General features: G+C 44.2%; 2 protein-coding genes across 3 annotated transcripts in view; both read right to left on the bottom strand.

The window, feature by feature from the left end:
- Nucleotides 1-8,259, bottom strand: part of FBXO9 (F-box protein 9) — a 30,000-nt gene extending 21,741 nt beyond the window's left edge. The window contains exons 1-4 of the mRNA XM_032961568.2: nucleotides 8,097-8,259; nucleotides 4,622-4,705; nucleotides 3,570-3,749; nucleotides 387-444 (exon numbers count right to left, since the gene is read on the bottom strand). Coding sequence (XP_032817459.1) covers nucleotides 387-444; nucleotides 3,570-3,749; nucleotides 4,622-4,705; nucleotides 8,097-8,201 — 427 coding nt within the window. The 5' untranslated portion in view covers nucleotides 8,202-8,259. The remainder of the gene's footprint in view (nucleotides 1-386; nucleotides 445-3,569; nucleotides 3,750-4,621; nucleotides 4,706-8,096) is intronic.
- A 5,299-nt stretch (nucleotides 8,260-13,558) lies between these two features.
- On the bottom strand, nucleotides 13,559-26,356 carry LOC116946558 (tektin-2-like). 2 transcript variants are annotated; one of them, XM_076070107.1, is made up of 10 exons: nucleotides 26,115-26,356; nucleotides 24,500-24,707; nucleotides 22,131-22,256; nucleotides 20,495-20,700; nucleotides 19,529-19,672; nucleotides 18,051-18,165; nucleotides 17,520-17,627; nucleotides 16,296-16,439; nucleotides 15,760-15,839; nucleotides 13,559-14,897 (listed from the first exon to the last, which is right to left on the bottom strand). In XM_076070107.1, exons 2-10 carry the CDS (start codon nucleotides 24,653-24,655, stop codon nucleotides 14,660-14,662), a joined length of 1,317 nt encoding a protein of 438 aa, XP_075926222.1. In that variant the 5' UTR covers nucleotides 24,656-24,707; nucleotides 26,115-26,356; the 3' UTR covers nucleotides 13,559-14,659. The 2 variants fall into 2 exon arrangements, with proteins under 2 accessions (XP_075926222.1, XP_032817462.2); XM_032961571.2 differs by having other exon boundaries at nucleotides 26,121-26,356.
- Between the last annotated feature and the right edge of the window lie 812 nt (nucleotides 26,357-27,168).

Below are 27,168 nucleotides of genomic sequence, written 5' to 3'. Positions count from 1 at the left end.
TTATCTTATTTCATTACAGAAATTCTTACAGTCTCGTTTTCAGGAGTGTCCGAGGAATGTTTGACCAGTTTCTTTTAGAATATCGATTCCCTAAGAAGTCACTCTTGCTAAGCTTACCATCACTGCTGGCAAACACGCAAACGTAAAAAAAAACTGAACAGATGTGATTTGTGAGCAAATGTTTACAGTAACGCAACGCTGACACTGACCCTGAATGTTGTGATTTTTATGTTTCGCAAGGGATTTGAAGACGAGTAATTGTTATGTTTTAAGTGGGAAACCCTCGGATTTGTGGTGACCCGGATCAGGATTACGGGTGAGAGAAACACAGTCATCACAAGCTCCAAATCCCCTTTAATCCCAGTAATGGGTGCTGAGTTGGGTACCTTCATACAGAGCCCCCTCCTGCTCCAGCTCTGCAGCTCTAATGAACAGCTCCCGCGCCTGCAACGCAACACAACACAAAGTGGGTTATATAGCATCAAGTAGGACACAATGTGGGTTTACGTAGCGATGAATACAACAGAACGTGGGTCTACATAGCGTCTAATACACAACACAATGTGGGTTTATATAGCATCAAGTAGGACACAATGTGGGTTTACATAGCGATGAATACAACAGAACATGGGTCTACATAGCGTCTAATACACAACACAATGTGGGTTTATATAGCCTCAAGTAGGACACAATGTGGGTTTACATAGCGATGAATACAACAGAACATGGGTCTACATAGCGTCTAAAACACAACACAATGTGGGTTTATATAGCATCAAGTAGGACACAATGTGGGTTTACGGAGCGATGAATAAAACAGAAAGTGGGTCTACATAGCGTCTAATACACAACACAAAGTGGGTTTATATAGCATCAAGTAGAACACAATGTGGGTTTACGTAGCGATGAATACAACAGAACATGGGTTTACATAGCGTCTAATAGGACACGTGGGTTTAAGTAGCGTCTAACACAACACAATGTGGGTTTACGGAGCGATGAATAAAACAGAACGTGGGTCTACATAGCGTCTAATACACAACACAAAGTGGGTTTATATAGCATCTAATATACACAATGCGGGTTTACGTAGTGTCTAATACAACACAATGTGGGTTTACGTAGTGTCTAATACAACACAAAGTGGGTTTATAGAGCATCTAATATACACAATGTGGGTTTACGTAGCGTCTAATACAACACAATGTGGGTTGGCGTAGTGTCTAATACAACACAATGTGGGTTTAAATAGCGTCTAATACAACACAAAGTAGGTTTAATACTTTATTTACAAAGTAGGTTTACATAGCTAATAGGACACAATGTGGGTTTATATAGCATTTAATAGGACAAAATGGATAAAATGTGGGTTTATGTAACGTCTAAATGTGACTGCATCTCATGGCACTGTATAGAACTGACACGGCACAACAACGCAAACATCGTCAAATCATGATCCTCTGCAGATAAGAGTTGACATCAAGGAATACACAGCAAAAAAAAACGGCTCTTGTCATTAGGCACATGGCAATGCATCAATTAAAACGTAATCTTACAAGCATGATACATCAAATTGAAAGTTTAATAACAGGATATTTACAAGCAATACAAATCACATGAAAATGGTATACTGTTACACTGATGTAATCTTTCAAAGCCATTGTCTAATATGACGTGGTTGACCAATGTTTATCTTCCCAGAGTTATATTTCAAATGTGCTACGTAACTACATGAAAACATTCCCACTGGAGATCTTGAGAAGGGCAATACTCCAAATTGTCAATGGCCTGAAAGATGTTGTTACAGAATTACTTAAGTCGCTTCAAATCTCCTTTGTCAACATGAGGGACATACTTTTAATATGCCCTGCAATAAATGTTTGATAAGTGTCAATGAAATGGAAAATGTTACATCTCCAAGCTGAGATCAGTCACATATCGTGAAATTACTAATCTAATGATGTTTTTTTCACGTGCAGTTATTGCTGACCAGGCTAAGACCATAAAATCAATAACCTGAGAACCTGGCTTAATAACGAGCAGCTGAAACCCAAATTTAAACCCAGGTTCTGAATGCTTGCTGGCTCAGTGTTTCTACCACGGTATTAGCAAAATAAGCACCTGGCCACCAATGGAAAAAAACGAAGAACATTTAAAGTGACTTTCAACTTAACGACTGCCGTACCTTGTAATACATCAGCACGTCACTATAGGTAAGCGTCACTGAGATAAAAATACAATGCATCACGCTTGAGCTTAAACTCCGACAAGCAGGCACTATGGAGCACGTGCAGAAGCAACAGTGCGATTTGCATCCGACAATAATTCAGAGAAATGTAATCCCATGGCTGTCACACAAGGGCGTATGTAGGCTTCTGTCGGGCGCAGCTAGATTAAATGAGCCAGCGATGGCCAAACGCCACTGGCCGGAGAGCTGATCTGCGGTACGCAGCTCCACCTGCTGGCAATGGCCTATCATGTACAACCAGGTGTGCAGCCTCTTGTTACGATTAACCAATTGACACGGATTCAACGATCACTCGGCCAGCATCGAATTCAGTGCTTTACAACGGATTATTTAATATTCATGTTAATGTTTTCACACGTTTCCCCTCGGGTAATGGTATTGGCTTAACTTGTTCAACCGAGTGAATATAAAATGTTTGGTCTATATCTCGGTATTAATGAAATCGCAAAGTTAATTGATAAAAATTTCATTTCTTGTTTTATTAACTGTAGTTTATTAAACCAATTTCTTTTTGGTCTCATATTTTATCTTCATTCTGTATTTGTTGTAACCCAAGTCTTACTTGAAAAGAGGTTAACTCTCAACGGTTTCTCACCCGGTTTAAATTATGTGTAAATTTTGAACAGACCACTGCAGATATGCAGCACAGACATACATTTAAAACAATCCCTAAGCACAAAATAACATTTCATTTACCAAAGATGTACAATAAATAAACGAAGAAATAATTTATAGTGACATAGTGCACGTTGAATATCATTTTTAGAAGATCAGATTTCAACCTCCTCTTAAATTATTTACATCTGCAAAGCAAATTGCACCATTGTGGAGCAGATCCCATAGCTGCGTAGGGATACAGAAAATGCCATGCCAACTATTTTCAAGTTGGTATGAGGTTGCACCAAAATGACCTGACGAGCCGATCCCTGCAAATCTCACACGGGAACATAAACTTGAAGAAGCGCCTTGATGTAGGAGGAAGCCATCGCATGAAGAACTTCACGTGGATTGAAGCAGGTCTTGGAATTCACAATTCATAGGGAAATCACTGTTGACATCCCTACAGAGAGTACTCATTTTATCAACTTCTTTCGCAACATACGTAGCTAACCGTGCCAGAACGATACGTTGAAAGGTATATAGGTTACAATTTTCCCTGCTGGCTTCAGAAATGTCATAAAGCAGCAATATGAATCTATTAAGCAAGAGTGTAATGATACATTTTAATGAGGGAACCAGTGCATTGCTACAAGCCTAAATAACGAGTATGGGTGACGGTGACAATTCGGACTGCCAGCGTCTCTCCCCCTTGTCGCCGCACCTGCTCTTCTGCGCCGAGCGTTGTCTTTGCTCGGTCTTGTGACCCCGGCTGCACCGGAGATGGCACGGGCAGCTGCGGGGCTGTACCACCGGGCAGGGGGCCCTCGCGGGCAGTACCCCCTCCTGGGCGGCCCCCTTTCAGCTCCGAGCGCCAGCGCTCCCTGAACGCCTCCAGCTGCTCCTGGCGGCGGCAAAGGACACGAGCGTCAGGCGCAACCCAGGTGGTGTGCTTCCTCTGGCCCCATTATGTTACAACACATCATGTCGATTCACAAGTGTGACCAAACGTCCCTCGGCTGTAGAAGACACATTCGGCACGATTAGGGGTCCGCACATAATTATATTTTGTTGAGTGTGTACATTAATTCTGTAGTCTGTCTTGCCATTGAATTCTGTATCGGCCGTGCCTCATATGCACATTACCTTTTCTCATTTGTGTTGCTCGTATGTATAGTCGCATTTGTAATTTCTCTCTCATTTGTACTTGAAGGAAGAATGGAATCAGCTGTATTTCAATTGCACCATTGATGGCATGAGTGGGTACGTTTCCAAATGGCAATTCAGCAACAGATCACCTTGTGTCAGGGAATAGTGCTGAAATATGACATGGTAGAATAATAATATAAGAAATGCTTTTTTTTTACCAGAAAAGATTTCGCGAGTCTCAAGTATAGCTCACGAGAGGGTCATCCAAGGGAAAACTTAATCAATTCCATTCACGAGCGTTTGGTGACTTCTGAAGTACCATCAATAATCTGGACAACATTTTAATAACCCTACAAATTGCATGAGTTGTTTGTCAATAAGTCCAAAAAATGTACTCCAAGAGCTAAAACGTGCCAAATTAGTGAAACACCAATTTAATGCAGTATTTTTATGCTGCCAATTGTGCCCAAGATAAGACCAGTAAATCACCACAACTAAAATCCAGTTAAATCATGCAGGAAACTAACTAGGTGCTTTCACGCTTGGTTCAATCCTAATCAAGGGGGTGATTGAGGCCCATGGGATAAGTTGTGGGAGGATCATTAAATTAATTTGTTCTCCACCTACATTGAGATTCTTTTCTGATGCAGCTTCTTGCTCATCATCACTGTCATCCATGAGAAAAGAGAGATGATCTTTGTCTCCTTCAGCCTGTTAATGCACACACATCCACACAAATACATAAGCACACACATACTCAACAATGTCCATTTTCCACTAAGTAAAGGTGATATCACTACAGCGTTCCAGATCTTCCCATACCACATCAGTCATCTCCTCTCAAGCTTGTGCTGTACCCATTTGGCCCCCTCTATCTGGTCAAAGTGAAATTGCTTTGGCATGCAGTAGCTGGGCATGCAGCCAACACAACCTTGCCTGCCAAAAAAGCTCACTATGGGACTCTGTCCAGAACATTCGAGTATCTGTGAGCTCATTACAGCATCCAGCCTGGTTAAACCCAGGAAGGAACGTCGGAAAGCCAATTGTTTCAAGCATACGCAGGTGCACCTGTGAAAGGGACAATGTTTCGCAAGCATAGAGAAGAGACTTTATAACTGTGGCCGAGAAGACCCGGAGACGTGTGTGGAGTAACATGCCAGGCAGCTTCCAAGCAGCGTAGCACGACCGATGAAAATAGAATGCTATGTGACTGATCCGAAGCGAGACCTCTGCTACCCAACCGAGAGCTGGTCATTAGCACACTGCCCAGGTATGAGAACTCCTCAAATATCTCCACAACTGCCCTATTACTCACGGAGAGGTAGAGGCGTGGAGTGTTTAATGGTACGAAATATCTAGGCAGGTACAGATGAAGACATGGCAATTGCAGGCGATTTAAGTTGATACATTTCCAGGTCCAACTTTACGATTCAATGTAAATGCCGAAAGCTCCAACAGCCAAACATAATTGTTTAAATATTCTAAAGAGCATCAGGAGGAATCTCCCAAGCCATGTTGTGCAGCTACCTTATTTACACACTGTGCTTTAACAATGTTGGAACATTTGTTAAAGTTTATATCCCAGTAGAGAGGCACTCCTGGACTGTACAACGTCGTTCATGAGTCATGAGAGAAAAATAGGATTTAAAATGTATTTTAAATGACACACTAGATCGGAAGGTTGCAAGTTCAAATCGTGGCAGGGAGGTTGACTCATCCGATCATCGCTGCGGAGTTGATCAAGATTAATACGACGTTATACTTTGGATAAACTCGCCCCTGTCATATGACTGTGGAAGACACCACTGTGTATCTGTGATAGGAAGGGAACACTGCCTCAATGCTCATTTGCGCAGGAAATCCACTTTGTTTTTAGACATCACTTCAGCACCCATGTCTCTCAAAGTGTGTTATGCAACTGTTCCCATGTGGACCTATAGGCATTCCGTTTTCCTCATGTCAGTCTATGGCTATTCATTCAGTTTAGTGTTTAGCCCCACACATGGCTGTATTTTGGAATCACCAGTGAACCAAAGCCCGATTGCCACTGTTGTCATCCTGTAAGCAGCATTAATTCGTTATCCGCGTTAACCTTCTGCCGAGGACCAAGCGAACCCAAACATATTCAGCTATTGCCTAACCACCGCCGGATGAAGGCATATCCTACCACCGCACAGTCTGACAGGCATTTTTTTTCAGTTCACATTTTACCGAGAAAATTCCTTGAGCTGGAACTCGTTTGCAAGGGTGCCCAACGTGGTATAATCCTCCAACGACGACGCGAAGGATATTTCCGAGTTATGCAAGATATCGTAATTATCGGCAGTTCACCCGCATTGGCTCTAGCAAAGTTTCAGCTTTCAGTTTCATTTATTTTGGTAGCGCCCTGTGAGCCATTCGGCTCTTGAATCGGGTCCAACCGCAACAAACAAAAAAACATGAACAAGAAAATACATTTACACCAATGGAAACCTCATTTGCCAGTAACAAAATATGATAATTGTTTTTTTACCCTTTTATCTGGCAACAAAACTGACACCTTTTTTTTACAAGGAGTCATGTTTACATTGACCACAATACCTGCGGTAGGAACGCAAACAAAAAAACTCTGATAATGAACGTGGCACTGTCCTTGAAATTGATTGGTCCACACCAATCAATCCACACCAATCAATTTCAAGGACAGTGCCACATACATTATCAGAGTTGTTTTTTGTTTGCGCTCCGACCGCAGGTATTGTGGTCAATGTAAACATGACTCCTTGTAAAAAAAAGGTGTCAGTTTTGTTGCCAGATAAAAGGGTAAAAAGCCAATCATCAAGAAAAACATCTTAAAGTGACGAGTGAAAGCGTGACTGGGCGATGGCACACCGAATGTTGAAACCGGTCTAGAGTCTGCTTGTGTTGAAACAATGCTCCAGGAGGATTTCTCCACAGCTCTTGGCTGTCCCCGCCTGATGATGCTGGTTATAATTACTCGCGACACGTCATCGGTACTCGAATTGTAAATGTTGCAGTGGGTTTATTCTCCAACACACAGGGGTGTGCTGTATTAGTATCGAATTGGCATGTGACAGACCGTACTGATTGGCTGTGCCGGGTGGTGGTGGCGGATTTAACGACGCATTTATTTTTACGCGATCGAACCCAAAAACCTCGATTATGGATATTGGTCGCAAAATCCTCATACGGCTGATGGGTTATGAAATACTTTTCTACATTTTATTGTTATGTTGGAGACACACATATGTCGAGGTGACATTGTGTACTTGCGTCTTGTCGTAAACAGCTGTTATGCAATGACACGTACACAAAAATATACTTTAAAGTCTTTAAAGTGTTCACCGCACAGAAAGCAGTAACAAAGTCTGCAGCGTGCGTGACATCACGCGCAGATGGCGTTAATGACGTCATACTCGCACGCGGTTCGCAATAACATCGACAATGACACGCAACACCGCTGCGATGACGTCACTACCGAAGAAGGCCCCCCCCGGCCTGTCAAAGATAAACCACGCAAGCTGCAGCCCCTATTGGCGCGCAGGCCGTCACGTGGCGTTGTAAACAACCCACCCCCCCACAACCCCGGCGACCAATGAGCGTCGAGAAGGGGTGAGCTGGTGTAAACACTGCCGTGTTGGTTGCGCCCCCCACCCCACTCAGCCCCTTCCCCCGCTCAGCCCCCCAACAACAACAACAACCACCCCAACAACAACAATCACCCCAACAACAACAACAATCACCTCCAACAACAACAAACACCCTCCCCCCCGGCCGCACCAACAACAGTAACCGCCGCCACTTGCCAACCGAGTGGCGGTGACGTCACCACGGCGCTCGTGCCAGGCTGCGCGCGCGTCTAGGCCGACGCTGGAAGTTGTCGAGCGCCCCGCTGGCCAAGGAGGCCGCGAGGAACAGACTCAGCAGGTGCCAAGGGGTCGGCCCGACTTGAGATGAGTGCAACCGATGCAACCATCGGTGGGCCCCCTTTACCGTAACTCCACCCCCTCGCCACCACGACCGAGCCTCGCGTCTTTCGCCTCAACGCGACCCGCGCGCCGAGTTAAAAAAAGAAAAAGCAAGCGGAGCGACCGCCGCTCACCATTTGCACCCGGCTCGAGCGAGGTATTGTCGACGACGACGACGCGCTCGCCACGCGGCGCTCAGCACAGTTCACGGTCGGTGAAGCGAACGACGCAGCGAGCATCGCTCCGTGCCCTGCGAACCGCGGCCATGGCTGAGACGTAACTGCGGGGCCCCGCCCCCTCCCCCTCTCTCTCCCCGTGCACCGCACGAAGGGGAGGGGAGGGGAGGGGCCCGCCCACATTACGAGCTAGACCACGCCCACTGAAGCAAAGCCACGCCTATTTTATGGCCTTGGTACCTCCCCATTGATTGGTCCATCGTCTTCTTTCGTAAGGCCGTGTTGTAGATGCAGAGGCAACAACGAATGTTACATTGAGGTCGGGTTCAAGTTTTTCAAGTTTCATTTATTAGGTGTAGGCCTGTGAGCCATGCGGCTCTTGAGTCGGGTGCAACCGCAACAAACAAAATGTGAACAGAGAAAACTTCTTAAAGCGACGACGCGCAAACAGAAACATCCTGGATAAACCAGCAAATCTTCCAGAAAAAAAACCACCGTATTACAACGCTATGTGCAAAAATCCCAGTGTGATGCAAGAGAAACAATAACAACCATAAGACATATTCTTAGTTTTTTCGGTAAAGTCACGTTGAAGAGAAACAACAAAATAATAATATATATAAAACAATAAAAAAAATCTCACGACGTTTCGACCATAACTCAAACGAAACGTCGTGAGAATTTTTTATTGTTTTATATATATTTTATTATTTTGTTGTTTCTCTTCAACGTGACTTTACCGAAAAAACTAAGAATATGAATTACTGCAGTCACGAAAGCTTTAAACCATAAGACAATTTAGATTCAAGTTATCAGGCCAAGTCCGCACTTCCTCAAGAAACATGGCTTAACCATGTTTTAGAAATCACCAAAATAAAGCTATAAAATACAATGTAACAACAGTAATCATAGGAACATTGATTCAAATTTAACAATAAACGATGTACATAACATGTACGAACAAACTTGCAGCCATATCTGTCAGCATGACACTCCCCGTGTATGATGAGTGAGTCAGTGGTAGTGTGAGTGAGTGTATGATGTGTGAGTCAGTGTATGATGTGTGAGTGAGTCAATGGTAGTGTATGATGTGAGTCAGTGGTAGTGTGAGTGTATGATGTGTGAGTGAGTCAGTGTATGGTGTGAGTGAGTCAGTGTATGATGTGTGAGTGAGTCAGTGTATGATGTGTGAGTGAGTCAGTGTATGATGTTGATCTTTAGTGGGGAGCGATAGTGTAGCGGTTAGCGCGCTGCGCTATGAACCCGGCGACACGAGTTCGATTCCCGCTCACGGCCAACACCAGTGACGCTAATCTTAACACGGTCCCGGGCCTCCCCTAGGTCGACTCAGCCTCAAATGAGTACCTGGTGCAGTGTGTAAACATTGCCACTGGGGAGACAAAGGCAGTCGGGCGTGGTGCTGGCCACCCACCCCCTCGTGTACCGTTACCGGCCTTCATAGGTGCTCGCTAACAGCACTTGCCCCTACAGTCTGTTAAGGCTATATGGGGGATCTTTGATCTTTGATGTGTGAGTGAGTCAGTGCATGGTGTGAGTGAGTCAGTGTATGATGTGTGAGTGAGTCAGTGTATGATGTGTGAGTGAGTCAGTGCATGGTGTGAGTGAGTCAGTGTATGATGTGTGAGTGAGTCAGTGTATGATGTGTGAGTGAGTCAGTGTATGATGTGTGAGTGAGTCAGTGTATGATGTGTGAGTGAGTCAGTGTATGATGTGTGAGTGAGTCAGTGTATGATGTGTGAGTGAGTCAGTGCATGGTGTGAGTGAGTCAGTGTATGATGTGTGAGTGAGTCAGTGTATGATGTGTGAGTGAGTCAGTGCATGGTGTGAGTGAGTCAGTGTATGATGTGTGAGTGAGTCAGTGTATGATGTGTGAGTGAGTCAGTGTATGATGTGTGAGTGAGTCAGTGTATGATGTGTGAGTGAGTCAGTGTATGATGTGTGAGTGAGTCAGTGTATGATGTGTGAGTGTATCAGGGCCTCCTCCCTGCCATCAAGTCGGATAACCGCACGCGTCAGCAGCGTGGCATCGCTGCGATGTCTCCTTCGTATTTGTGGATCAATTGCCGCAATCGCACATCGGAGAGTTTTCTTTTTTCCTTTGTGCATCAGGTATCCGCATCTTGCCATAGTTTGTAAGGATGCGATGGAGGCTCAAACCCAGAGGACCTTCTGCGTTAGGTATTTCACGTGTGACGAGGGGGGGGGGGGGTGAGAAATGTGACGTCACATTCAAATGCGCAACTTTAAATAAATATAGACAACACGTTCTACTTGATTAAATAGACGTTTTAATAAATGTTTTCTCCTACAACATCAGAGTGCAGCGGTACATTAAATACGCACTGCAATGACAATAGTTTAAAGCGATTTGAAGCAAAACAATATTATATTATATTCTTAGCTCTTTCGGTAAAGTCACGTTAAAGGGAAACAATAAAGTAATAAAATATATAAAAATATATAAATATATAAAAAGATATATCTTTTATTATTTTATTGTTTCCCTTCAACGTGACTTTACCGAAAGAGCTAAGAATATGAATTACTGCAGTCACGAAAGCTTTAAATCAAAAATCAAAACAATATTGTTTTATATTTTTATTATTTTATTGTTTCCCTTCTACGTGACTTTACCGAAAGAACCAAGAATATGAATCCCTGCAGTCACGAAAGCTTTAAATCAAGATTTGAAGCATGTTTTATTTTATTTGGGGGGGGGGGGCAAAGCTTTGTGACGTCATATTTGAGGGGGGGTCTGACTTTTTGTGACGCCGTGTGACGAGGGGGGGGTCAAAAATCGTCCAAAATCGCGTGACGTCACACATCGTCACGTGTCTGACCCACCCCCCCTAGGTGCGTGACGTCATTTATGGACGGCCCCTTGTGTTACGAAAGCCCATTTCTCCTGCATCGTCACCTGTTCTCGGGGTCACCACGTACGGGACACGCCCCTCACACGGCCGGCACCGCCCCCGGGCCCTGCAGGCCACGCCTCTAACTGCGGCAGGCCACGCCCTCAAACTGCGACAGACCACGCCCTCTAACTACGACAGGCCACGCCTCTAACTGCGACAAGCCACGCCTTCATGATCGCCTCGCCTCGAGTGGGGGGTGCGGAAGCTCGCCCGATGTGTCTGGAGGGCGCGGTGCAGCACAGATCCAGTGCAGATCTGCATACCAACCTGTCAACCCCTGATCAGTGCCTACCTTATTACAGACCAATTCAGAGCTTATTGGTCACCCCGTGCCCGTTATAAATCTCAACGTGCATCCTACAAAGTCCCATGAAACGGCTGTACGCCGTAAATACCTGAAAACACAATTTCCCTGTACAAGAATACGGGTATAACCGTATGGGTTGACACGGTATGGATCTGTGACGGGCAACAACAAACTCCGTTTACCACTAAGTGGTGGTATCGTCGTCACGGCGTTTGTGTCATGGCTAGGTGCACTTTGAGGTCACGCGAAATGTCGAAGGCTCGTCGCTGGCAGGTCACGGAACAGACCCAGGTGCCATTGGTTTACCGACTGAGATGGCTGGCAGATGCAATCACTGTGTCAACTCGCTGCGTTTTAGCCGCCCGGAGCTCCGCTCGTTGTTGTGAGCGTCGCTTCTCTGCAACTCCGTTGTTGCTGGAGGGCGACTTCTACAAACTCCCCAAAGCAGCGTCCTTCACGAACCTCCTCCATCGTCCGTTCTTGATACTGGCGGGCAACCACATTAATGTGCACCGTTGCGGTGTCCACGGGAAGTAGGGCTCACCGTTGCAGGTGAAGCACGCTAAACTTAGAAATACGGTGTTACCAGGTCGAGAACGTTACCCTCGAGGAGCCGATTAGTGATGCTAAGGTGCTTGCAGTGACACCCGTATGGAGAATAGAGAACAAAAACTGACGCATCGACTCTGCTCTCTGGCCACTTCGTGTTTGGTTTAACCACGGTTGCTGAGCACAATCTGTAACAGATTAGATTTGACAGGTTTGTAAATTTAGCAAGGTCATCAGAACTTGGGAAAAGAGGCGACAGGAGAGTCCTAAAGTAGATCAGTGTGAGGGAAGGAGCAGAAAGAGAAACGTTATGACCTGCAGTATGGTGAGTGAACATCGTGGATGAGATTAAACAGTTTGCTCGACCGTGTCCTCAAAATGGAGGAATCAACGAGTAAAGTTTACAGAAATTAACGATGGTATAAGTGATAGCAGTATGATAAGGAGGCAACTGACTGCCAATGAGTGAATGACTCGAGTAAATTGGTGAGTTCTGGACCACCAACCTGATTCTAATCGTTGGAATCTGAACTCAAGTCACCCATGTGTATGATGAATACACTTGCCCATGCGTGTGGTGAACTCACTCGCTAGCCCATGTGCTTCCAGTCCATGAATGGAAGCGTTCATGAAAAAAATCCCAGAAAGTCACCATGGTTGGATGGATAGAAGACTGTTGAGGCGACTAACTTCCGGTACATCCCTTTCTTCAACCACTGGTTGAGGACGTCCTCACGCATTGTGGAGTTGTTACTGCTGGTCGGTGCGGGTTGGTCAAGGCAGGGAAGGAGCTTCGACGTTGAAGAATAGTATAAAAAAACCATAGCCTTTGTTGCACTGCCCAATGGTGACAAAATAACCATGCAGCAGCCTTTTGTGTTAGTGTGGTGGTTGACCAAGCACTATCCAGGCTCATGCCTACACAGCTTCCAAGATCTAACGAGATTGGGTGCATTATGAGTAATTTTGTCAGACTGCTGTGGTTAAGGAGAAATGTCACCCCAACCTAAAATGCATGTGAGCAACACCTCTTGATCTACAATACCAATTATTTCTAAAGGCATACACAAACCCCTTCCCTCAATCCAGCACTGGATGTTCCATCAGTATTCTTTCAGACCGTTGAAAGTAGATACAGATTATGAGTCCAAGTTAAACATTTTCAGCAACCATATTATTGAAATGTATGTCACTACGCCCAGGTAAAGGTTAATTTACTTAAGCCCACAGGTGCCCACATTTTTCTCATTCAGCCTAGGTCTATTAAAAATTTGCAGTACAATACTGTATAATTTCATGAAGTTCAACACAATTTACAGATCTCGGAAAAAAATTCTGACACCTGAACATAAATGCCAATTCCAGGACTGTTCATATCACACCAAGACATATGGAAATTCTAGCCTAAAGAATCATAAAATGGATAATGTACAATGCCTTAAATCTTTCTAAGTCGTGCCAGTTAATGTCTGCCAACCTGCTGAGCTTGCAGTATTGGGAATCCACGTGAACATGTGGATACAAACATAAAGTGTCCAAACTATACAAGCCAACATAAATTCAGCATGCTTTCAGTCACAGATAACATTTCACAGCCATATGTGATCAAATAAAATACTTGAAGCAAATTATTTTCTTATATGTATTCTGTGAGATCTCAAACAAATAAAAAGTCAAGCTGGAAGTTAAAACTCACACAAGTTCAACTCTTCATGCATGCACTGTACCTATATTTTAATCTATATTGAGGGTTACATTGTTCAACAATTTGAATGTATAATTCAAATACATAATATTTTGAAGACAAAATTAAAATTTCATCAGATCTTTGTCAGATTTGTGAATCAAGTGTATTTTGGTTCCTTTATTGTAACCATAATGGCTTAAACATGACAACAACACATGCTTGCATTAAAGAGGCAGATCATTGAGTAATAATTTAAATTGTCAATTTAGTAAAAGGCCATTAACTTATCCTGGAAATAGCCAAAATACATTTGTTTCTGTGATATTAATATCTCACTGCACAACTGTGCTTTCTCTGGTCTCTGAAAAAGAAATAAGGGACCTGAACACACACATCTGATTAAGGACATCAATCAATAAAGCAAAGTGAAGGTGCAATTCAAGTTGTACACGACAAAAGTGCACAAAATGCGACATCGCAGTGCATACACAGCAATAATCTAACATTTTCAAACTGAAAACATTTACCTATGATCAATACATCTACTTCAGTCGAGAAGTTTAAGAGAAACATCTCAGCACCTGACCGTGTTGTGGTGATTATGCCCGACTGTCAGTGACCTGAAAGCGGGGTTGATGGATCAGGTAGAGATCACCAGCAGGATTTACATCTTGCCAAAACAGCTGAAACACATCGCCTTTACATTGCTGCTGATGGAGACTGACATTCTTCTCAAAAACATTGAACATCAAGTGAATATATATATATAGCCTGATGTAAATGAGGCATTGGCAACGTAGCCAACCGTGCTAATTGGAAGTACAGCAGGTAGGATGCTAAACTGCTACCACCAACACCACCACCGCTCTCACCTCCACCACTGCTGCTGCCAACACCATCAGCAGTGCCTCCACCACTACCACCACCTCCATCATCATCACCACCACCACCACCACAACCGCTGCTGCCACTAACACCCACCCCAACACCACCGTCACCACCACCACCACCACCACCGCCGCCACCGCCACCTAATAAATAATTACACCAGCTCCAGCTGCTTCTCGGCGATGCCACGCGGGGACACGAGTGTTGCAGGGATGCGGCCGTTGGCGATGGCGCGGGTGAAGGAGTCACCGAGCGGCTGCGCTCGTTCCGCCGACACGGTCAGTTTGCGGCGCACATCCACACAGCGGCGCTCGAGCCCCAGCGCCAACGCCTTGCTGGCGAGGTCCCTCTCCACGCGCTCCAGGCTGCAGCGCAGGCCCGTGAGCGCGTTGCTGGCAGCGGGGGGAAAGGTTGGGCGACATTGAGGGTAGGGTGCAGAGGTTATGGGAGAGCTCCGTGAGAAACTAAAATCTATATTAACATGCTGTCCGTCGCCAGAATGTCAACGTCACAATGTCCGGATAAAAAGGATTGGCGCGTATACAAATGCAATATTGTTTCATATTTATATTCGAGGCGCAAATTAACATGCGGGCGTGAGCAGTCGCTGCATGTGTGTGTAATGAAACCTCGTAATGTGTGTGCATTTTCCTGTATCTAATATTCCACATTTAAATAAATAATCCCCATTGACACTATTTTAAACTCCAGTGCAACAAATCTTCCCCTATATGACATTTTATCCCCATTTAACGAAATATTTAGTTTATTAAACACGTGCATCAATTATATGTCATTAGTGTTACATGCCATTAGTGACGTGTAACCACACTCTTTGCTTTAGATATTTGTAAAAATAAATGATATTGATGAAAGTGTGCGGTTTGCAGTGGTAACTCATGTATGAAGTGACGTCACAGCTACACCGTGCAGTCTGGCTATTTCCAAGTCGGTATTAAAGTGTGTGTCATGTACTGTGAGACAGTATTGTGTAATGAAGATCTGTTGAGGGAAAATGCCCAACCAATATTAATTTACCGGTTAGTTGGATAGAAGCGTGTGCACTTCTCTGAATTGTTATACCGATAGTTACTGCTGACTGCTGTGGCTTAAATGGGTAGTGAGTGAATGTAGAGCAGAAAATGTGGTCACGCCAAATGCCTCATAACTTCTCACATCAAAACCAGGGACACGCTGGCAGGGAGCCGCCCCAAAACGTGGCCACAGCAGCACCTCATGCAATGTGCTACTCACTAGGAATCAGACAACTTCTTCTTCAAAGTGGCGATGGTGGCTTCAATTTGATGAACTTCAGTGGTGATGCCATACTGAGGCTGAGGGAAAGAGGCATGTCAGAGCAACAACCATCGCAGCAGACACACAATGCAACATTGTCACAAATGTGGTGAGGCGTGATTATGATGCCAGCTTGGCATTGTGATTATGAAGACACTAGATGACAGTTTGTTAAAGACAGTGACAATCATATCATGGTGAGGATCAAACCAGCATCAGAGGAGAAGCGGTATCTCACCATGCACAGGTTGATTAGCAGTTAAGAGAGAAGAGAGTGATGTCTGTATTTGAACATGATGAACGCACTACATTAACGATAATCACAGAAAGAATTGATTCCTTGAATCAGTTTATCATTAGAAATGTTGACAATTCTATTAAATCACAACTTGGACAAACCAATACACTTTTCCTCCGTAAACAGCAATGGATGTAATAACACTCGCGAAAATGACAACCACGATGATGATGACGAGGAGGAGGGGGGACAATACCTCATCACGGCATAATTCAACCCCAGAGCGGTAAGTGCGCGTCTCCAGGCGCGTGTGTGCCACCTTCAGTGGCAACATCTTAGCACGAACATCTGCTTCCAAGTGTGCGATGTCGCCCTCCAGCACCGAAATCTCCTGCTTGTTCTGAGTGGACAACCGCCAAAAAATAACAACAACAATAACAACGCGATTTACGATACAAGAAAGACTCACCGAGTCTTAAAATTATTTTTCACCAGGGTCCTGCATTGATACGGTATGTTTGGCCAATTCCTTTTTAAAGAGTGCTTTCCAAATGGAAAGAAATGCAGTACCCAAAGAAATCTAACACATACGAGGGGATAGCATGAAATGTTCGAAATAGAGAGGTCATTACAAAGCTTACTTTCTCTACTGCCATCTCTTCTCCACCTCACAGCCCAGTGAGTTTAGGAGCTTCAATATGTAACTAAATGACATCCACACTACTACACTGCTATGCCAGATTACAACTATAAAACTATAAACTATTTTATTTTTCCTGGTAAGGCCCACTGAGCTATATAATTATTTTTCAGAAGCGACTCTGCCACAAATGATAACTCAATTAAGTGGCTTATCATGTGGACATTTATAACAGACAAATACTCAGATTAAAGTTTTGGTGAAGAAGTAAAAGGTCCAAGTTGTATACTACAAGCATGGGGTGATTTCCATCTTCATGCATGGCCCTGAGCCAGAGGTGGAAATTCCACTTTCCCATGGGAGCAGCCACTCTTGCTTGAGGATGACCGAAATTGACATTAGTGACCACAGTGGAAACAGAACATCAGCATGGCTCTCATCCCAGCTAGTGTGTGTTTATAAACATGACCAAACATGACCCCACACCTCCGATTAGCACGGTTGGCTACGTATGGTGCGAAAGAAGTTAAACGTACATACATACATACAAAGCTATGATAAGAAAGCAGCGATAGAGAGAAGGCTGAGCGACTCAAGAAGGTAAATTATGTGTCACAGACACAGCCACCACAGCTCAGATCCTGGGTTCAAATGTGGTTTTCAGTCACCTGTGATTTAACGAGGTTCTTAAGTGGAGTGAGATGATGGTCTCATCATTGCACGAAGAGATACAGTATATTACTTATTCTTTGATTTAATTTATCATATTTCAGCTCCAAGAAAACATATAAACATAAATCACGTAAAGAAGCAATGGTAGTGACGGATGTGCTCACTCACGTTCTTCTTCTGCCACTCCAGCTCAGCCTTGACCTTGTCAAGTTCGTGTGAGCGCTTGCGGAACGCAAAGTCCGTGCTGTTCTTCTGCGCCTCCAGCTCATTTGTCGTCTGCACACAATGGACGTTATAACATGAAAGTCAGTGGGGGTCACCGAGCAAAAAGACAACAAACGCTCGCTCACACAGACATGCTGCTGCGACGAGCAAGGATCAACGATGCCTCAGAAGTAAGCGTGCTACCGTGCAGTCAGTGCTAGCGTCATTGTTATTGATTAAAATCGATTTATACTCTCTTGGTGATTGTTTCTTTGGAAATTGTGTCAGCAAAATGGTTCTACAAGCCTCGCAATGCCACGAAAGAATCAATTCGTGAATTTAATTTTGATCCCGAGTTGTGTTTAAAAAAAAAATACAAACACGATAATTAAATGCAATGAGTATTAATTAATATGCAAGAGTATAAAGTGGTGACAATAGAACGTTATAACAGACTAGATGAGAGCAGGGCTGTGTGTAGAGGCAGCCTCTTGCCTGGGCGATTGTCGCGGTGATGGCCTCACGCAGCGCAGACGAGGCACGCATCTCCGCCATGGCGCGCTCCACATTCCTACGGCTGAACTCGTCCCACGTCCGCGGAGACGATGACCTGAAGCCCCCGCCCGCGTGCCCCCAAACCAAGCCCCATACCCCCCCCCCCCCAAACAAGCATACACAAGGACATGCATCAGTATGTATTCAAGAAGAGACATGCAGGTGCATAAAGAGTGACAAAAATCCCCCATTTAAGCATGCAAACCGTTGGGGCATGTGGAGATAGGGAGGTGTGTGGCGAGGACCACACCTGGCCCCCAGTGCTGGTGTTTACTAAACCACAGTGCTCATTTAAGGAGTTGACTTCGGGGGAGGTCGAGGACTTGTTCAGATATTACTCAGCACTAATAATCGCCTTCACTGCAAATTCAACTGAGCTCACCGGGTGTGGAGTACATTATGCTAACCACATGCTCCACCACTCTTCACGCACACATACATGTGAACGTTCCACAATAAACAACAGCTTTGAGGTGGCCAGGTGCTTCAGGAGACTAATAACATATCTGCTGAGATCAGTCATTGGTGAACAGGCTATCCATTTCCTACTTTTGAGAATCCAACATTATGACAGGTGGTTAAAATCCATGCTTCTAATTTGGATTTTAACCACCTGTCATAATGTTGGATTCTCAAAAGTAGGAAATTGATAGCCTGGTCACCAATGACTGCACACAAAAAATACCAGGTTAAATAAGTTGTATCATTTAATCGGGCTTATTCCAAACACTTGGTCAAATACTCAATCGGAATTAACAGTATATCCCATTCCAGGACACTCGTATTTTTTTAGGTATAATGACTAAGAAAAAGCTGGCTTAATTGGCCCATTACCGCAGGGCAGGTAAATAGGTGCACCACCTGGTGTGGATAAGAGGCAAATGTAGGGAACTCAAAAGTAGTGATGTGATGTGATCTTCCAGAGGCTGTTCCCTAACATGTTACACTGCGTTCAGTGAGAGCTATCAAAGGAAATGTCTTAATTTCATGACATATCAAGAGCACAATTGGAATACAATTTAAATATATGATAATACAAACAGATAAATAGCCGATAACCAAATTAGCTATATTGTGACCAGATCTCAGAAGCTAAGTAAGGTTGAGTCTGGAGAGTGCTTAGATGGGCGACCATCATGCATCAAACAGGTTCTGCAGACTGCTGTAGGGCTGCGTGATGGGTACTGCACTTTCATGCTCCAACATCTTTGCTTGCTTCCTTCACCAACCCAAACTAACCAGCCGAGTGAAATATGGCGAAATACTCCTCACGGTCAAGTATGGTCAAATAACTCCAGTGATATTCAGCAGTGGATTTACAAAAAAAGCACTGTATATGTGGACATACATACAAATGCAAAAGTAAATACAGCTCCGTCTCGTGCAACACAACGACAGCTTGCTCGCCAGATGCTCACCCCTTGGGCACGCGCATGGGGTTGGGTTTGAGGGAAATGGTGGCCGAGGCGTTGTTCAGTGCCCGGCACGTGCTGTCGATCTCCAAAGCCTCTTCCTTGTCGCGCACATCCCCTTGCAGCTGTTGCCGAGCCTCCTGCAGCTGACTGTTCCGCACACGAGGTACGACACCAAGCACACAACACACACCACACCGCACTTCCGATTAGCAAGGTTGGCTACGTATGGTGCGAAAGAAGTTCAGCATACATACCACACATTACATGGACCACACGACACACAGTCGCTTAAATCCCCGGTCGGCAGGCGATCGATCCACTGCACGGGAATGCTCCAGTGAGAGCTGCTGGAGCACCTCTCTACAATGTGCAATGAAATTCAAAACAGCAGCATGATGTTAAATGTACGTGTGGTTATCCTATGGAAGTAACGACCCGTCGTGTAGGAATATATAATTTCTGTATGGATGTGAGGGGCAGGTAACCCCTCCACCTTAAATGTAATTACCAACGGGCCACACATACACGCTCACACAGGAGTGCACTAACGTACGGTGGCGAGATGTTAAACACCTCGCCTGGTATATAGGAGGTCGTGGGTTCGATTCCAACCCATAACGCGTTATATTTTTGTACTTTGCATGTACCTCTCCCTGCGGTCGCGTTGATTTTTCTCTGGGTCCTCCGGTTTTTCCCTCCACATTTATAATCAATATGCGTTTAGAGTATTTGGCTGCTATATATTTCTACGTGACGATAAATCACTTTGTTGCGCTATCATTTGTGGCCAAGTCGCTTCTGAAAAAGAGCTATATATCTCTGCGGGCTTAAGCTGGTAAAATTAAAATGGTTTAGTTTGGTACTTCACCCCAGCTGATGAAAGGGTTGATGACACACACACACACAAAGACACAGATATACAGAGACACACATGCACACACACACACAGGTGCGTGCTAATGCACTCACCACAGCTGCAGGAAGGCATCGTTGATGCTTCGCGTGAGCGCCTCCTTGGCTCTCTCGATGGCCTTGACCTCACGGTGCAGCTCGTCCTCCACGGGGTCGTGCACAAGGTCGACGCCGCGACGCGCGTCGCGCAGGAACAGGCACTCCGTCGCCACCTGCAGCGGCACCGCCTTCGCCTGCAGTGCTCGCTCCGCATCGTCCTTGGTCTACACGGGAGAACGTCGTAATGAGGAGCAGGGGGAGAAGAGAATCGGCATCAGAAGTGTATTTCGCCGAGTAAAGGCCCATTTGGCTATGAAGCTCTTTTTCAAAGGCGCTCCGACTGGCAGGCAAAATCAAAAGAGGGATGAGGAGGACTTTGAAAAGGACCAGGACAGATGGAGAGGGGATTGACTATCATAATCATTATACCTTTCATTTACCCAGGGGAGCGTGAATAAGTTTCAAGACTTCATTAGACCTCTTTTGCCAGTACCAAAATATAATTGGGTTTTTCCCCTTTTTTCTGGCAACAAAACTAAAACCTTTTTACAAGGATTCATATCTGCATTAACCACAATATCTGCAGTCAAAATGGAAACAAATAACATACTATGATAATATATGCATTGTCCTTGAAACTGATTGGTCCACACCAAGGGACGGCTTTCTTTTGAGCCTCGACCCAATTGGTGCTCGACCAGATGACGCCAAAAGGCGTTGGGTCAGTTTCAAGGACAATGCATATATTATCATAGTATGTTTTTTGTTTGCATTTTGACTGCAGGTATTGTGGTTAATGCAGACATGAATCCTTGTAAAAAGGTTTCAGTTTTGTTGCCAGAAAAAAGGGGAAAAACCCTATTATTAAGTTTCAAGACTCTTTTTAAGGAGGGTCATACACGAGAATATGTTTAATTAATCAGTGAGTACAAATGTTTACAAAAATATTACCACTTTCATCATTAACACTTAATGGGCTCATGTTTCTGGCCTTTTTCAGAGCACCAGGGCACCACTAGAATCTCCCTTAATGTTTTGATCCATGTGGGAAAAAAGCAGAGCAGGTGGAGAAGCCCCACCACATATGATAACAACCAAAGGTCTGCACAGGTTGATTCAAAGAACCATTACTCCTGGCGACCTTTCATAGGCCCAAGCCCACAACGCCTGCTATTTTTCCAGGCAGTCAACCATCCAAGTACTAAGCAGGACAAAGCATTGTTAGCTTCTGTGATCCACCAAGATCAGGCACTTTTAGGGTGATTTGGGTCATAAAGAAGGGACAAGTAAGAGAATGGTCAAGTTTCTGATTTCTTAATGAATAGCATTTCCTGTCTATGAAACACAAGAGCCACAACAGCAACGAAACAAGGCGTAAGGAATTAATGAAAAATGCACAATGATAAATGTCTGTACCTCATTCCATAGTCCCTGTATTTAGATTTCGTATTTATGCCACACGAGATTCTGCGTCTCATTGGGCTCTTACGTGTTAATATAAAGTCTCAATAACAGAACAATGTTGAAATTAAAAAAGACTGGAAACAACAGAAGTTTCCTGAATTTAACTGAATGCATTGTAGTGCAGAACTAGAGGTGAAGGCAGCAGCCCTTTTCCTGCAGTAGCTGGAGCCTGGCCGTTGGCAGGGCTTGCCTTGGCGAGGGCATTGATCTCGGCGTCGGTGTCATCCAGGGTGTGCTGCAGCCGCTCCACCCAGCGCTGCACCGAGCTCATGCGCTCCTCCAGCCTCGTGTTGCTGTCATGTTGGTCCCATTTGGTCTGCACACAGACGCCAAGTCGCATCCATTAGACTCAACAATTCTTTCATAACAACAACTCAAAGCGGTGCTGTGATTAGAGCACTCGACTCACAAATGGAAGGCTGCAAGTTCAAATCCAGATGGGCAGGTGGCTCAGAGGGCAGAGCACTGTGCTCACATATTCTGAATTCAAATCCAGATAACCACCCATGATTGAACTTGGTTCTCATCCTTCGAGGGTTGATAAATTGAGTACCACAAGGTGGGAAATGGCTATAGGTCTCCCTTGTACAATAACCGGAAAACGGTTAAATGGGATAATCAGTGTAACAAATAAAATGTATTCAAACTTTGGAGAATGTAGAATTTAAAACACAAGCTTATGGGCCACTAACATTGCTCATTTGAACAGGTATACAATTTCCCATACCAGAATTGCCTTGTTATTTCCAATGCTTTCAACCTTATTTTTACATTGCGTTATATAATATAAAACATACTGTAGAGGGCACACTATTGTACAACTAGCATTATACGTTGCATGCACCATTGTGCTGGACTGTGCTGAAAGAGCAGCATGGTGTTGGCTTTTACTTTTGCCTAACGCAATTGGAAACCCAGTAGTATATGTTAAACTTCACACACACTGTTGATAATAAGCAACGACAAACCGGTCAATACTTTGCCTGCTTAAAAAATGCGCCTGGAAACCATGAAGGATTAAATTATTGTTTAACAGTATTTAACGTTTGTGTTAATGGGAGAAAAGACCCTTGTCAGATTACATATCAATATATTATTCAGTGGCCAGTAGTGGCATGAGAAGCAAGTGAATATTTAAATGTTTATGGAGATGTCATTAGGGGGCGTCCATAAATTACGTCACACACCTGGGGGGGGGGTCAGACATTTGTGACGATGTGTGACGAGGGGGGGGGGGTGAGAAATGTGACGTCACATCAAAATGCGCAACTTTAAATAAATATAGAATTGTTATAACAACACTAATTTTGATTAATTTTCATTATTAACTATTTGATTATTATATTCTTGGTTCTTTCGGTAAAGTCACGTAGAAGGGAAACAATAAAATAATAAAAATATAAAAAAACATTAAAACATTTTAATGTTTTTTTATATTTTTATTATTTTTAAAACATTTTAATGCTTTTTATATATTTTTTATTTTTTAAACATTTGAATGTTTATTTTTTATTTTTATTATTTTATTGTTTCCTTTCTACGTGACTTTACCGAAAGAACCAAGAATATGAATCCCTGCAGTCACGAAAGCTTTAAATCAAAACTATTTGATTATTTAAATTTACTAAGGTCACCTTTTATTTTTCCATGAAGGAGCATTTTGCTTCTCCATGGGAGAATGAAGAAGCATACATTTTGAACATTTTTTTAATGATTGTTATTAAACATTTTAATTCTAATGATTCTACCAGGGCTTTTCATTCTGTGGAATGAATATACGATTGGTATGATTGTACTCTCCATTTTGCTTCGTTCTACTACAAAGTTTAAAGTATTTTTTATAGTTATAATTACTTTAAATATTTATAATTAGAAGATAATTTCAATATAATATTCTGAACATCTGCAGTTTTAGTTAGACGTTGAATATTTTCAAGTTAATTTTATGCTAAATTTAAGCTTTCCAACGCCTCCCTTTTAATACGTGTTTTCTCCTACAACATCAGAGTGCAGTGCCACATTAAATACGCACTACAATGACAATAGTTTAAAGCAATTTGAAGCATGTTTCATTGGGGGGGGGGGGGCAGAGCTTTGTGACGTCATATTTGAGGGGGTGTCTGACTTTTTGTGACGCCGTGTGACGAGGGGGGGGGGGGGGTCAAAAATCGTCCCAAATCGCGTGACGTCATTTATGGACGGCCCCTTATGTCTTTGTCTATGAATGTATCAATTGACTCCCTGCACACACATGCCACTGAAAAGTTCCATCTCAAAGGATTATCCAGGTGAATATCATAATAAATAAAATAAAAACGAGGCGACAATAGGAGAGGTAGACCTTTTAATGACAATACCAATGAAAGCCCAGAGAAACCCCATTGCAGGACAGGGGTAGAACATCCACACAAAAAATCCACGCAGAAAGGTACCCGAGTCGGGAATCAAACCCCAGTACCTTCCTGCTTTGAGGCGCACGTGTAACCACCGACACCTCTCTCTGCCTACCAAAACAACCATTATTCATTAAAGCCGAGGTCTTCAGGAGCGGGGTAGCACCTGATTGTTGCTCTGGTCGCGGAGGTGCCGAGCCTCCTGACGGACGGAGCGGGAAACGTCGCGCCGAGACTGGGCGCCGGACGAGACGCGCTCGCCGCTGTCGTGCCACTCGCCCACCGTGAACCGGCGACCTGGCTTCACGCTCACGCCCAGCATCGTGTGGCGCGGCAGGCTGCTTCAACCACGCGGTTCTCCACACAAGCTGGCGCTGGGGAAGAGAGAAGGGAAGCGTCTCGCGGTCAGCCAGCGATGCCAGCAGCCCCATTTGAGTGCGCCACGAGCAGAGTCGTGATGTGCAGCTGCGTGTGTTTTTTTATGGACAATGTCATTCCAACTGGCATTACGGGACCTTTCTTGCTAGTATCAAAATATAACAATAAGTAATGTTAGTGCTATTGTAGCTGCTTACCCCGAGCTATAAAACCTATTATTATATATTGATACTGGCAAGGGAGGTATCCACGATGTAGCTGCTCAGCCCGAGCTCTCAGTGCCCTCAAAGTGCATTGTCTTTGTGCTGTTTTTCGTTCTCTGGTCTGACACTTTGAGATTAGGCTCAAAAGAAAGCTGTCTCTGGTGTGGGCCAATCAGTTTAAAAGACAATGCTTATATTAGCAGAGGATGTTTTTTTGTTAGTTGGTTCATGCAGACAGGATTCCTTGAAAAAGGATTCTGTTTGGTCTTTTAACATCTTAACACCTAAATTTTGATTTAAAGCTTTCGTGACTGCAGGGATTCATATTCTTGGTTCTTTCGGTAAAGTCACCACGTAGAAGGGAAACAATAAAATAATAAAAATATTTCATTTATTAAAATAATAAAAAAAATATTTTATCATTGTAAGCGCAATTCTACATCACACACATACTCATAATTGCCACTTACATGTATACACAAAGACTAAGAACCCCCCCGGTGTAACCTCCGACAGACTGTAGGGGGCAAATGCTTTTAGCGAGCACCTATAAAGGCCGGCACAGCACACGAGGGGGTGGGTGGCCAACGCCACGCGTATACTCGTTACCACAATCGCCGCACACATGCCCATCACAACAATTATCACACGAGATACCTTAACCACAATTAGCGATACCAATACCCCGCCATTCGATACTCAGTAAGTGACGTCACCACGACGCCTGTGCCAGGCCATGTGCACCTTGAGGCCGCGTGAAGTGTCGAACGCCCGCGATTATTACCACATACACACACTCGCGTCCACGATTATCAAATAGCGCACACACCCTCATCGCCACAATCAGCACGAACATTACCGCAATTGGCTAACGCGAGACAAGTGTTTACTGTATTTAGACAACTTGTGCATTATCCATCACGAGTCATTATCGCAATACACACACACACAAACGTATTGTCACCAGTTACCACACACACCCGTATCAATTACTACACACACACACAAACAGCAAATCCGTAAGTTTCAAGTAACATTTTTTTTTACATACAATCAAGTTACGTGTAATTTCAAATTAAACGGCAATTACCCGTGAGTTAATTCACCTTCACGCTATCTGCGTATGCATGTATAAAGCTTTAAATAAAAAAAATGTATAAAGCTTTATACGCTCAGCTCCGTGTGGTCTACAACATTTACCGTTACCACGGTTGCTGGCAATGTTTCGGTGAAGAAATGTCGAACGTTGCTCTTGTTAGCTTTGAGGAGTGGTGTTTGCCGCCGCCGCCGCTGTAGTTTACCGAATTTAAAAAAATAAATGTTTATAACACTTAATAATTGTACCGCCGCCGCCCCCTCAACCCCTATAGCGAGGTCGCCCCGAGTCTCGCCTCTGGGGCCTTCACGCGTCCCACAAGCTTGGGGGGGTTGGGGGAGGAGGGGGGGTTGCCTAGCAACCGAGTCACGTGGCGCCGCCTCGACCAATCGCGTGGCGCTTCATGAGCGCGTTTGTCGCCATGGAGACGCCGCGGTGTTGGCGACGCGCGTTCGATCAAACACTCAATTCGCGAATTAACAAAAAACTAAAACTAAAATCAATAATAGCGAGGTTTACTTTTTTTTTTGGGGGGGGGGGAGGTTCGGAGGGTTGGGTTAGATCACGTAAATATACATGTGTCTCGAGTTTAAGCTTTCGTGACTGCGGGGATTCATATTCTTGTTTCTTACGTGACTTTACCGAAAGAACCAAGAATGTTCACGTGTCGTTACACCACCCGCCACCACGCAAAGCCGACACAGACAAATCCGTAAGGAGGGGTTTGTCACGTAAACAAAACGTGCCAATTCATTACTAGCACAGCACACCGCTGTGTCGGAGGGTATAAAACCCACCACGACATTTACAATTATAGCACGACGTTTCGCCAGTAATTACAACCTGCATCGTCAAGGGTTGTGGTGGCGGGTGTAACGACACATTTATATTTTACGCGATCTAACCCAAACAAAACTGGTCGCGAAAGCCTATGTCTTTAAAAAATATATATTAAACTATTTATTTTATTTGAGCGACACGGCTCTTTTTCTGAAGCTACCTGGCCACAAATGATGGCTCAACGGAGCGGGCTCATCATGATGTGGAAATGTATAACAGCCAAAAAAACTCTAATTAACTATTTTTTTTCAATGTGGAGGAGAAAACACCCGGAGGGCCCAGAGAAAAATCCACGAGGGCGAGTCGAGGGTCAATGCG

The sequence above is a fragment of the Petromyzon marinus genome, chromosome 27 (assembly GCF_048934315.1).
Source record: "Petromyzon marinus isolate PM22_M1 ecotype Great Lakes invasive population chromosome 27, UKy_Petmar_22M1.pri1.0, whole genome shotgun sequence".
NCBI classification, from domain to species: Eukaryota; Metazoa; Chordata; class Hyperoartia; order Petromyzontiformes; family Petromyzontidae; genus Petromyzon; species Petromyzon marinus.
The sequence above is the reverse complement of the archived record's forward strand: the minus strand, read 5'-3'. Positions and strand labels throughout refer to the sequence as shown.